Here is a 13,314-nt window from a genome sequence, read left to right as displayed (position 1 = left end):
GTGCCTTGGGACTTGGTCCTTTTCTTTCTTATCTTTTTGGTCCTTATTCTCATCCCAGACAATCTAGTTCTCTTTCATAGCATCAACACAGTACCTATATGTTGATACTTATACAATCATTATCTCTAGCCCTCCTCTGCACTTCAAGCTTATTTAACTGGCAACCTGACATCTCCATTTGAATATCCCCCTCTAGCTTCCAGACTCAATATCTAAAATTAGGACTTTTGGTATTACCTAAAATCTATTCTTCCTCCAGAGTTTCTTTACTTCCTTTACTTGGTAAATGAACAATTTATCTATCCATCTATGCAGGAAGAAACCTAGGAGTCATTGCTTACTTGTTCTCATCCAACTTTACCTCCAATGAATTATCAAATTCTACCAACCTACCTCCACTATACAACCAGAATCCAGTTATCTTAAGTTCTTTTGCTGCCTCAGATGTCCTAATAATTTATCCAGAAATCAGAGAATTCTGACCAAATCCAATCTGGATTTGTTACTCTCTGTTTTGGGGGTACAGCTGACATCCTAGAATTTATCATTCTATTGATAGATATGTTCTTTTCCTTCCAGTATTAGATATTCTATTATGTATATCCTTCTGCTTTCATTTGTTTTGATTTGGTGTAAGCATCCTCCAGTAGCTTCCAAATATACTACCTACACTATCTATAGGAAGTAAATATTTTTAAACACTGATTGTCTGAAAATGCTTCATCCCACCTAGAGTTTATGCCTCTAATTTAAAATAGTCCCCCACCTCATTCTGTTATTTTCACATACTAGCAATTATCACGGTTTATAATTATATGATTGTTTGTAAAATTTATTTAAAATTTTTCCATCTCACCCACTATACCATAAGTTCCTTGAGGGCAAGGACAGTGTGTATTAACTACCACAAACACCATGTATAGTACAGTGCCCAGTATATAGCAGGTGTTCAAAATAATGCTTGACTGAGTGAATGTGTGACTGAATGAACAGTTAAATAAATATAAGAGTTACGTTCTGCTCTCTAGTTTCAAGTAAACCTCTATTGCTATCAAATAAAAAATACTGCAATTTCAACTTTAAAAGAAAAAAGAGAAACACAAATCTTAACATGGCTTCATAGTTTTGATTCATTCTCTTGTTATACTGCTTTTGGTGCCTGCATCAAATCTATGCCACAAAGGATGAAAATCTACCCCAAAACTTGTATGATCCTTAGTGCCATAAAAAAAGAAGTAGGAGTGGAATGTCTTTTCCAATAAGCTACCTAAACCCTCAGAGATAAAATTCTACAAATGTCAGCACATCTTACCCTATAAGGTGAGTCTGACATAAATAGGGATGAGTTAAGTCCTGAGCATTGTTGATTGCTTCTTTGCTTCAGACAATTCTTCAAATGGGAAGAATTTTAGGAACATTAAATTATAGGTGAAGTAAATAGACATCAACATTTATCTAGTTATGTGCTCTCATACTTTTTTTTTAAATAGTGTTTTTTTCCAATCCATATTCTACTCCTTCAAACACTTAATAAACTAAAACCAAATCACTACTGCTAAGTAATTCAGACCACCTGCCACCACAAGGAACAATGCACTATGAGTAATATAAATATTAAAGAAGAAGATCTGTATTTATCTGCAGGTGGATACAGAGAAAAGGCAGCATGAAGTATGATTTGGACATTTTATTTGGGTCAAATGTCATGGATAAACACACCCTTAGCAAGAACCCTCATTTTCTAAAGTTATTTTTATCAAAATTATACATGAGTTTAAAGAGATAGTTCTAATACTTATATTACCAGAAGAACCCAGTCTCCATCTCCCATTTCTCCTTTCTCAGAAGCCAAGCACATAAAGCTCTTTTAGCTAAGTCACTGGTACTCACCTCCATATTTTTAAATAACATATTTGTATTGACACTTCTTGATTTTTCAGTTTTAGGTATCTTTGATTGACTTTCCAATATAAACAATTAGGCCTTAGCTTTCTTTTTTTCTTTTCCCTCTCTGTTATACCCTCCATTTTCTCAATGTAATTATACCATAATTTTGGTTATATCAGTAATTACTGTTTTAATAAATTATTGATCAGCTGTCTGATCTTCTCTTACTAAGCTCGCTTTATTTAGGTAATCAATTTCATCTCCTCCAAGAATTATCCCAACTCTCACTCCAGCAGCCTCTGACTTGTTCAAATCCGGACTGGTTGCTCTTTGCAAACAGGCCATTTGGGGCTCTCATGTCACCATACTACTAGGAATTCTTGTTTTCCTGTTGGATCTCTTCTTTTCTGATTTCTATGTAGTCTTTTTTCTTAATTTAAATTCTTTGTTTTGGTAAAACACATCTTCAAGTGGCTTCCAGAGAAAAGGTATGTAGGATATTAATTTTCTGAGATGTTGATGTTTAATAATGTCTTTATTAGAATTTCACAGTTTCTGTTTCCTCCAAATTGCTTTTTTCGATTTATTTATTTCATTATCCTTCATGTTAGAAGCTATCCTAACCTCTCTAATTGTCTGCATATTGATTAAAAATCGGGATTTAAGTTGGCCAGAAAGAGTAGGAAGGCCCTAACTTTGCCTTGTCCCATTGATACAACTAGATAATACCCATATCGGCATAAAAAACTCAGGAAATGACCTGAAGTTGGGCAGAACAAACTCTACAATTAAAGACAGGGAAGAGGCCACATCAAAGAAGGTAGGAAGGGCAAAGATCCCATCTGTGGCTGTTCATGGTGGGGGAAGAAGCCAATGGTGCAGAGAAGAGCAGAAAATAGACCTTCACACCAAGGAGCCCATAAACAGGGAGAAAGAATCTCTGTAATATTTGCCTTTGATAGCGAGATAGGCCAAATTTTGTGAGTTCTTAAAGCCTGGAATTTTAAAAATCAGGGGATCAGCTCTGGGAGAGCCCAGAAGGTATTAGGAAGTGGAGACAGGTGGGAAAGTAATTTTCTCATCTTAGAGCACAGCCAGGAGAGACAAGGATCATGGGGAGATCCCTCCAAGAACGAAGGAGCAGGCAGCATAAACAATGGTCACCTGTGGGAACCAGCCTGGTATCCACATTCTTTACCTAACTTGGTTGCACTAAACCCCCCTACCCACCCCATTCACTTTGGCAGATCTACCTTTCCCAGTCACACTCACCTCAGTCCCAGTGCTGTGCCCCCCACCGCAGAAGACCAGTGCAAACCCTGTCAACATCATATCTCCTGACCTCATTTTGTGGGACCTTGTTCCTGGCAGGGGCAGGTCTAGCTTTGCAAGCAGACCACTGCATACCTTGTAGCATATAATAGACCAAGAGCTTCTGCAGACAGCTACACTAAAGGAAAAAGAAGCCAAGACTCAACAGAAGAGCACATGCAACACACATAAGAGATGGTCTCTGAAGGGCCAGGCCCTGGGAAACAGGGGACACTGTATTCTTCTTCATAACACTACTATTGTTAAGAGCAAGAGAAGTAGCTGACTTTCCTAACACAGAGAAACAGACACAGAAAGTCAGACAAAATGAGACAGAGAAACATCTACCAAACAAAAGAACAAGATCAAACCAACAGCAAGAAACCAAAGCAAAATCAATATAAGTATGCCTGATAGAGAATTTAAGATAATGATCATAAAGACACTCGCTGGACTGGGGAAAAGAGTGGAGGGCATCAGTAAGAACCTTAACACAGAGATGAAAAAGAACTAATCAGAGATCAGAAACACAATAAATGAAATTAAAAATACACTTGATGGAATAAATACCAGGTTAGACGAAGCAGAGAAATGAATTAATGACCTGAAAGGTAAGACAATGGAAAGTAACCAAGCTGAACAAAGGAGAAGAAAATTATGCAAATTGAGAATAGTCTTAGGGAACTCAGACTAACATACACATTATAGGGATCTCAGAAAACAAGGGACAGATAAGGAGGCAGAAAATTTAAGAAAATTATAGCTGAAAACTTCCTTCACCTGGGGAAGGAAATAGATATCTAGATCAAGGAGGCACAACGATCCCCCTAAAAATTCAACCTAAGGAGGTCCACACCAAGAAACACAGTAAAAAAATGGCAAAAAGTAGTGATAAAGAAAAAAAAAAATTAAAGCAGCAAGAGAAGATAGTTACATACAAGGGAAACTCCATTAGGCTAATAGTGGATTTTTTAGCAGAAACTTTGCAGGCCAGAAGAGAGAGGCACAATATATTCACAGTTCTGAAAGACAAAAACCTGCAATCAAGAATACTTTATCCATCAAGGCTATCATTCAGAATAGAAGAAGGGATAAAAAAGTTTCTCAAACAGAGAATACATGAAAAAAAAACAAAAAAACAAAAAAAAAAAAAACCAAAGAGTACATGACCACTCAACTAGCCTTACAAGAAATATTGATGGAGACTATGAGTGACGAAGGAAAGACCATGAGTGAGAGTAAGAAAAATAAAAAACACAAAAGCAATAAAAATAAATAAATCAATCAAGGGATTCATAAAAATAAAAGGATGTAAAGTATGACACCATATATTAAAATTGTGGTTGGGGAGAGAAGTAAAGAATGGACTCAGACTTAAGTAACCATCAACTTATTACAGACTGCTATACACAGAAGATGTTATATGTAAACCTAATGGTAATCACAAGTCAAAACCCAGTGATATGCAAAAAATAAAGACAAAGGAATCCAAGTATATCACTTAAAAAACCCAATAAACTATGAAAGAGAACAAAGAATCAGAGAGAATCTATAGAAATAACCACAAAACAAATAACAAAATGGCAATAAATAAATAATCTATTAATAATTACTTTGAAGGCAAATGAAAAGAACGGGTGACAGAGTAGATAAAAAAAATTAGACCCATCTGTAAGCTGCTCATAAGAGACTCATTTCAGACCAAAACACACCTGCAGATTGAAAGTGAGGGGATGGAAAAACATTTATCATGCAATGGATGCCAAAAGAAAGCTGGAATAGACTGTAACAAGAGATAAAGAAGGACACTAAATAATAATAAAAGAGACAATCCAACATGGATATATACAATAAAGAAAGATATAACAACTATGAATATTTATGCACCCAACATGAGAATACTCAAATACATAAAAGAGTTAATACCAAATTTAAACAAATCAATAGTAATACAATCATAGCAGGGGACTTAGATACCCCACTTACCTTAAGGGATAGATTACCCAAACAGAAAATCAATAAGGAAATAGTGATTTTGAATGACATATTGGACCACAGGGATTTAACAGACAAATTTGGAACATTCCATCCTAAAACAGCAGAATATACATTCAAATGAACATGGAACATTTTCCAGAATACACACATATTAGGCCACAAAACAAGTCTCAGTAAATTAAAACAAAACAAAACAACAACAACAACAAAAAATAAAGTCACATCTTACACCTTTTCTTTCTTTTTTTTTTTTTTTTAAGATTTTATTTATTTGAGAGAGAGAAGGTATGAGCAGGGGTAGGGAGAGAGGGAGAAGGAGCAGCAGACTACCTGCTGAACAGGGAGTCTGACATGGGACTCAATCCCAGGACACCAAGATCATGACTTGGGCTGAAGGCAGATGCTTAACTGACTGAGCCACCCAGGTGCCTCATCATGCATCTTTACTGACCACAATCCTATGAAATTAAAAATCAACCACAATAAGAAATCTGGAAAGAGCACAAATACATGGATATCAAAAAATAACATGCTACTAAATAATGAATGGGTCTATGAAAAATCAAAGAAGAAATTAAAAATTAAATGAAAAAAATGAAAATGAAAATACAATGGTTCAAAATCTTTGGGATGCAGCAAACCGTGGTTCTAAGAGGGAAGTTTACAGCAACATAGGCCTACCTCAAGAAGCAAGAAAAATCTCAAATAAACAACCTCATTTTACACCTAAAGGAGCTAGAAAAAGAACAAACAAAAGCCAAACTCAACAAAATGAAGAAAGTAATAAAGATTAAAACAGAAACAAATGATATAAAAACCAAAAAAAAAAACCAGTAGAAGAGACCAATCAAATCAGAAAGTAGTTCTTTGAAAAGAACAACAAAATTGATAAACCTCTAGCAATACTCATTAAAAAAAAGAGAGAGCTCAAATTCCAACAAATTGGACAACTTAGAAGAAATAGATACATTCCCAGAAATATATAACCTACCAAACCTAAGCAAGAAGAAATTGAAAATTTGAACAGACCAATTACCAGCAATGGACCTGAATCAGTAATCAAGAAACTCGCAAAAAATAAAAGTCCAGGACCAGATGGTTTCACAGGTGATTTCTATCAAAGACTTAAAGAAAAGTTAATACCCACTCTTCTCAAACTATTCCAAGAAATACAAGAGGAAGGAAATCTTTCAAATTCATTGTAGGAGGTCAGTATTACCCTGATACCAAAACCAGATAAAGATACTACAACGAAAGAGAACTATAGGTCAATCTCTCTCATAAATATAGGTGCAAAAATTCTCAACAAAATATAAGCAAACTGAATCCAACAATGCATTAAAAAAATCATACACTACAATCAAGTGGGTTATTCCAGGATATAAATGTAGTTCAATATTTACAAAACAATCGATGTGACATGTCACATCAATAAAAGAAAGGATAAAAACCATATGATCATTTTAATAGAAGCAGAAAAAGCATTTGACAAAATAAAACATCCATTCATTATAAAAACCCTCAACAAAGTAGTTCTAGAGGGAACATATCTCAACATAATAAAGGCTTTATATGAAACACCCAAGCCAACATCATCCTCAATGATGAAAAATTGAGAGCTTTTCCCCTAATTTCAGGAACAAGTCAAGGATACCAATCTCAAGATTTTTATTCAACATAGTACTGGAAGTCCTAGCCACAGCAATTCGGCAACATAAAGAGATAAAAGGCATCCAAATTGGTAAGAAGTAAATTCTCAGTATTTACAGATGACATGATATTATACACAGACAACCCTAAAGACTCCACCAAAAAACTACTAGAGTGATAAATGAATTCAGTAAAGTAGCAGGATACAGAATCAATGTACAGAAATCTGTTGCATTACTATACACCAATAATGAGGCAGGAGAAAATGAAAATAAGAAAATAATCCCATTTATAGTTGTATCAAAAACAACTGGAGGTATCAAAATCTCATACTTCAAGTTACATTGCAAAGCAGTAATTAAAACAGTATAGTACTAGCATAAAAACAGACACATAGATCAATGGAATAGAACAGAAAACCCAGAAAAAAACCCATGATTATATGGTCAATAAATCTTCAAGAGGACAAAGAATATCTAATAGGAAAACGACAGTCTCTTCAACAAATGATGTTGGGAAAACTGGATATCCACATGCAAAAGAATGAAACTGGACCACTTTCTTGCACCATACACAAAAATAAACTCAAAATTGATTAAAGACCTAAACGTGAGACCTGAAACCACAAAAACCCTAGAAGAGAGCACAAGTAGTAATCTCTCTGACATTGGCTGTAGCAACATTTTACTAAATAATGTCTCCTGAGGCAAGAGACATAAAAGTAAAAGTAAACTATTGGTACTGCATCAAAATAAAAAGCTTCTGCACAGCAAAAGAAACAATCAACAAAACTAAAAGATAGCATCCAAAATATATAATGAACTGGTACAACTTAATAGTCAAAAAACATAATCCAATTAAAAATGAGCAGAAAACACAAACACATATTTCTCCAAAAAAGAAATACAGATGACCAACAGACATATGAAAAGATGCTCAACATTACTCACCATTAGGGAAATGCAAATCAAAACTACAAGAAGATTGCCTTACACCTAATTAGAAAGGCTAAAATAAAAAACACAAGAAACAACAAATGTTGATGAGGATGTGGAGAAAGGGGAACCCTCCTGCACTATTTGTAAGGATGCAAATTGGTACAGCCATTGTGAAAAACAGTATGGAGTTTCCTCAAAAATTAAACCTAAAACTACCCTAAAATTCAGTAATCTGAATTACTGGGTATTTACTCCCCAAATATAAAAATATTCATTCAAAAAAATACATTCACCTCTATATTTACTGCAGCCTTATTTACAACAGCTGAACTATGGAAGCAGCCCAAGTGTCCATCAATAGATAAATGGATAAAGAAGTGGTATATATTTACAATAGAATATTAGCCATGAAAGAGAATAAAATCTTGCCATTTACAACGACACAGATGGAACTAGAGAGTATTATACTAAGTGAAGTGAGTCAGAAAAAGACAAATACTCATATGTGGAATTTAAGAACCAAAACAAATAAGCAAAGGAAAAAAAGAAAAGAGAGACAAACCAAGAAACAGACTCTTAACTATAGAGAACAAGCTGATGGTTACCAGAGGGGAGGTGGATGGGACAAATAGGGGAGGAAAATTAAAGAGCATACTCATCATGATGAAAAAAATAAACTGAAAAAAATGGGATTTAATAACTGATTAGGAGCTGTAAGTATGAGTGGTCTTGTTAACTACAAGATTATCTGTAAGGGTTTTCAGATGGCCTTTAAAAAAATTTTTATTTTATCTATTTATTTGACACAGGGAGAGAGAGCACAAGTAGGGAGAGCAGCAGGAAGAGGGAGAAGCAGGCTCCTGGCTGAGCAAGGAGCCCGATGCGGGGCTCAATCCCAGGACCCTGGGATCAGAACCTGAGCCAAATGCAGATGGTCAACCACTGAGCCACTCAGGTGCCCCCAGATGATCTTTTTGTTTAAGTATCTTTACATTCTACAGGACAAATGGGACAATAACATTGGAGTTCTCAGCATCAGGGTATCTATTTTCTCTTAAACTATTTTTGGAATGGTACTCTGGTATCTGTTACTTCATCTTAGACTGATGTCTCCAGACTACAAATTTTCTATTTTTAGTATTTCTAGAGAATACATACAATCTTTTGCTTTAAGTGGAAGGGACAGTTACTATCAACTGTGGAAAAGGGCTTTCTAGCAGTAATGCCCTCTCCACGAGAATATGCCCCTTATGAAGGACCTCTTCCACCAGCCCCAGAAAAGAAGAGGAAGCACAAGTGCCTGGTGTAGACCCTCAACTCCTACTCCATGGATGCGAAGTGCCCAGGTTGTTACAAAATCACCAGTCTTAGCCATGCACAAAGGGTAGTTTTGTGTGTTGGCTGCTCCACTGTCCTCTGCCAGCCTACAGGAGGAAGAGCAATGCTCCTTCAAATGCAAGCAGCACTAAAAGCATCCTGAATCAAGATGAGTGAGAAACTATCCCAATAAATATTTTGGATATAATAAAATAAATAGATAAATAAATAAAAATAAAAAAATCCCTTTACTGTAGTTTTAGGTTCCAGAAAGAAGTGAAATTAAATGCAAGTTTTTATTCTAAAATCTCTACCCCAAAATCCTAATATTTTAAGCAGAAAATTTTCTTTATAAAAGATTTTGGAGGGCAACCCCGGTGGCTCAGTGGTTTAGCACCGCCTTCAGCCCGAGGTGTGATCCTGAAGACTTGAGATCGAGTCCTGCGTTGGGCTCCCTGCATGGAACCTGCTTCTCCCTCTGCCTGTGTCTCTGCCCCTTCTCTCTCTCTCTCTCTCTCTGTGTGTCTCTCATGAATAAATAAAATCTTAAAAAAAAAAAAAGATTTTGGAGCCAATTGAAAAGGAAAAAATGCCATTCTGCGTAATCTATAATGTTAGATAAGAATGCAACCTTTAAAATTATATTCATACTATAATTATGAATATAGAAAAATTATGTGTACACATAAACTAAGACTCCAAGAGAAAAAGGCAAAGCTGCATTTTCCTTCTTTATTCCCAATTCGGTAATACATTGCACTTAAATTATTTTATGTTTTGTCTTTAAGCTAGATCTTTTGTGAGCAAAACTACAAAAATGTCTAACATTTTTATTAAAAAACTTTGACTAAAAAGTTTGTGACAGGAACTTGATATTTACCTATGTCAATATGTGACAGGAACTTGATATTTACCTATGTCAATAATAATAATGCTAGGTGGATTTCTTAACTTGTAGGCAATAAAGCCCACAATGAAAAGAGGGAAAGTATTCTGAGGCATACATGTTCAATTTCAGTATTGATGTATAAGCTATCTATTCCATGGACATAACAGACTTATGATATAAACTCTAGAAGTCTTAGTATGTAAAGGAATTATTTCTCTTTTATCCTATCATCCTCCAACTGGGGTAAAGGCAGTAACAGCTGGAAACAGACTATGAAATTGGACTAACTGGGTGTATATCCATCTTTAAATACAGACTAGGGAGAGGAGGCTGAATTGAAGTGGTCTATGCACTCTCCCAAACAAATCCTGATGCTTTAACATAAGAAACTCACATTAAATGGTGTTTATGTATCTGTTATTGAGATTATGACATCAGGAATTACAATGTGATTTCTGTTTTATTTCTACAAAGTATACCAAACACAAATTCCTACAATCCATTTTAATAATGGAAAACAGTATCTTGCCAAACAATGTAACATTGTAAGACAATGAATGAATGTTCTTTCTTTCTAGGTCTTACATGAATGTTGGAAATAATAAGATAGTATGAAAAAAAAAGGAAAAGTAGAGGAGGATAGAAGACAAAGACGTTCATAAATACCAACAGATGACCCCAGAGAGTAAGAATGACTTTTAACAGTGTGCATCAACTATGCAGTGTGCATCAACTATAGGAACTTTTTTTTAACAAAAAAAAGTTCCTGTCTCATGAAAAGAAATTCAATCTAAATGTTATTGTTCTTAAAAAAAAACTTTTAAAAATTAGCTCTTAGAAATAATCTCTATTCCTTTAAATTTGAAACATTTAAAGTCGAAGCAAAAGAAAGTACTTAGATCAAGATTTTAATGTGCAGTATATAAGAATGTGAGCTCTCAAAAATCCAAGGCTAGAGTTTTGGTGCTTCTGTTTAATTCTGTTAATTATATCCACTTTATAAATAATTTGTTTGTTTTGGCTATTTAGTTATGACTGTCACTTGGTTTCACTGTCCCCATAATACAAAATTTATAATGAACATGGTTGTGGGGTAGATTCAGACCAGGAGTTGTAACTTTATATTAAAAAATCATGGGAAGGTAGGTCAGAAAGAAGAGAGAATACTATTAATGATACAGAGAAAAATAAAACAGAGACAAGAGACAGGGGTGCTGGAGTCATTAGTCCTCTTCTCTGGTATGAGTGGGCTGTGTTTCCAATATTGGTCTGTTTCTGTCTGCCTTCTGATTTTTTCTTTCTTTTTTTTTTTTTTTAAGATTTTATTTATTTATTCATGAGAGACACAGAGAGAGAGAGAGGGGCAGAGACATAGGCAGAGGGAGAAGCAGACTCCATGCAGGGAGCCTGATGTGGGACTTGATCTCAGGACTTCAGGATCACACCCCTGGCCAAAGGCAGGCACTAAACCGCTGAGCCACCCAGGCATCCATGCCTTCTGATTTTCAAGGATTTCTCATAGTATTTTCTAATGCTGCTACAAATAAATTCTTATGAAAAGGTCCTCTACTATTTTTAGGGATTTTTGTAAACAGAGGGGGAAAAAACCTTAGTCTTATAGGTTTTTACCTGATAATTTATATAAAATGTAATGAATTAACAATCCTTTATTTTTGTCCTGAAAATATAATACTTGATATCAAGACCATCTCTCTGTAAGAATACCAAAGTTAAATGGAGATCATTTTAAATATTCAACTCTATTAAATAATATACAAGAGGAAACTTTAAACCTTGAAAAATAAAACAATGAGGGAAGCAAAGCAGCTCCAATTATAAACAAATCAATCTTAACATATAATTGGATCTACTTTTTAAAAAATGAAAAGAGTATCTACGATGCTTAAAAAAATAATAATCTAGATGGTTCTCCAGGTTGTTAACACCTAAAGGAAAATTTATTGTAAGCACATTAATAAGTTATTTATATTTGCGGTTCATGACTAGGACTTACCAAGTTCTGCTAAGTTACCAAATGCAACAAGACACATTTCTGTAAGAGCTGCATTTTGGCAATGGATGCCCAGTAATTTCACTAAGGTAGGTATAACACCCATATTGATAAGCTGAGCTTGAAGGGAATCTGTAAAAAACAAACAAAGATGTTTATGTACCAAATGGACATTAGTAAGAATAAAGCATCTCTTATTCTTCCTATTGCAAACTCAATACTATTTCAATTACAGTAAAACAAGATTAAGTCCATCCATACAGTTGTCTGAAAAATCTTAAAACATTAGTTTACAAGAGTTGAATTTTGAATCTTTTCAATGATTAAAAGATATTTAGAAATGAAAACAATAGAGTCAAAACATAAATTAAAAAAAATAACAGGACCTTATACCTTTGTAGAGTAGGATATAAAAATCTATAATTAAATATTATCACTGGTCATTAAGTGAAAAGGTCAAAGTAATATTTGTATTATAGGAAAGCAGAGTATATGAAAAGCACAGAAAAACAAATTTAATAAAGACCAAGAGAAGACAGTATCTTAGAATCCCTTAAAAGCAGCTGTTTCATAAAAAGGAATGAAAAAAGTATATAATACACAAAAATCATTTTGATTATTTGCAGCAGAGTATTCTTCGATGACTGCTAGGAAGGAAAGGAGTTTTCTACAAGGAAAATATATGTTAAAGTATTTTTCTTTTCAAAGTTTTAATAATAGCAACAAGCATCTTAATAAAGAGGAAAATTTGGCTTGAGAGGTAAAGACAATGAGGTCAATATGCTTTGTCATCATTGCTTGCCTTCATTTTCTAAGAAACTAATCAGTTTTAAAGTAACAGGCCTTGGATATCCACAATGGTTCTTCATGAACAATTATGATAGAATACCTGTAGCAAAGCTGAAGGTAAACAAACCAAGTGAAAATCAAAAATACTGCCTAGAATAAGCTAAGATATAAACACTCACATGCCAATGCAAAACACTATTACTATTAACTGTTTCATTCAAAAAAACAGGAATGCTTTTAAAATTGTTTCTTTTAAAAATTATATGCCATTTTCAAGCTAATAATTTTCTCCAAATTCTTTTTTAAGTTACCTATTGGAAATCTAAAGATAAAAGTCAGGTTTATTACAAACACATTTTCCTTAGAGCACTGCATACCTTGACAGTTTACCTACTAATCCTTTCATCACTCTTTCTAGTTCTTAACCAATAGATAAGGAGGTAGTTGGGTGATTATCAGATAAGAGCAAGAAGGCACATTGAGCTGCCTCACATTCCAGTTGATTATATGCCTGGCAGTTTTTG

General features: G+C 34.4%; 1 protein-coding gene across 20 annotated transcripts in view; it reads right to left on the bottom strand.

Moving 5' to 3' along the window:
* Positions 1-13,314, bottom strand: part of RAP1GDS1 (Rap1 GTPase-GDP dissociation stimulator 1) — a 164,653-nt gene that overhangs the window by 38,817 nt on the left and 112,522 nt on the right. For all 20 annotated transcript variants that reach the window (XR_012023355.1, XR_012023360.1, XR_012023359.1 and 17 more), the window contains one exon: positions 12,005-12,133. Coding sequence is in view for 6 of the 20 variants with exons in the window: in XM_072810539.1 (XP_072666640.1) it covers positions 12,005-12,133 (129 nt within the window). In the remaining 14 variants the exon portion in view is untranslated. The remainder of the gene's footprint in view (positions 1-12,004; positions 12,134-13,314) is intronic.

Source organism: Canis lupus, chromosome 33 (assembly GCF_048164855.1).
Source record: "Canis lupus baileyi chromosome 33, mCanLup2.hap1, whole genome shotgun sequence".
Taxonomy (NCBI): domain Eukaryota; kingdom Metazoa; phylum Chordata; class Mammalia; order Carnivora; family Canidae; genus Canis; species Canis lupus.
Note: the sequence above shows the minus strand (reverse complement) of the source record. Positions and strands in the feature narration are given on the sequence as shown.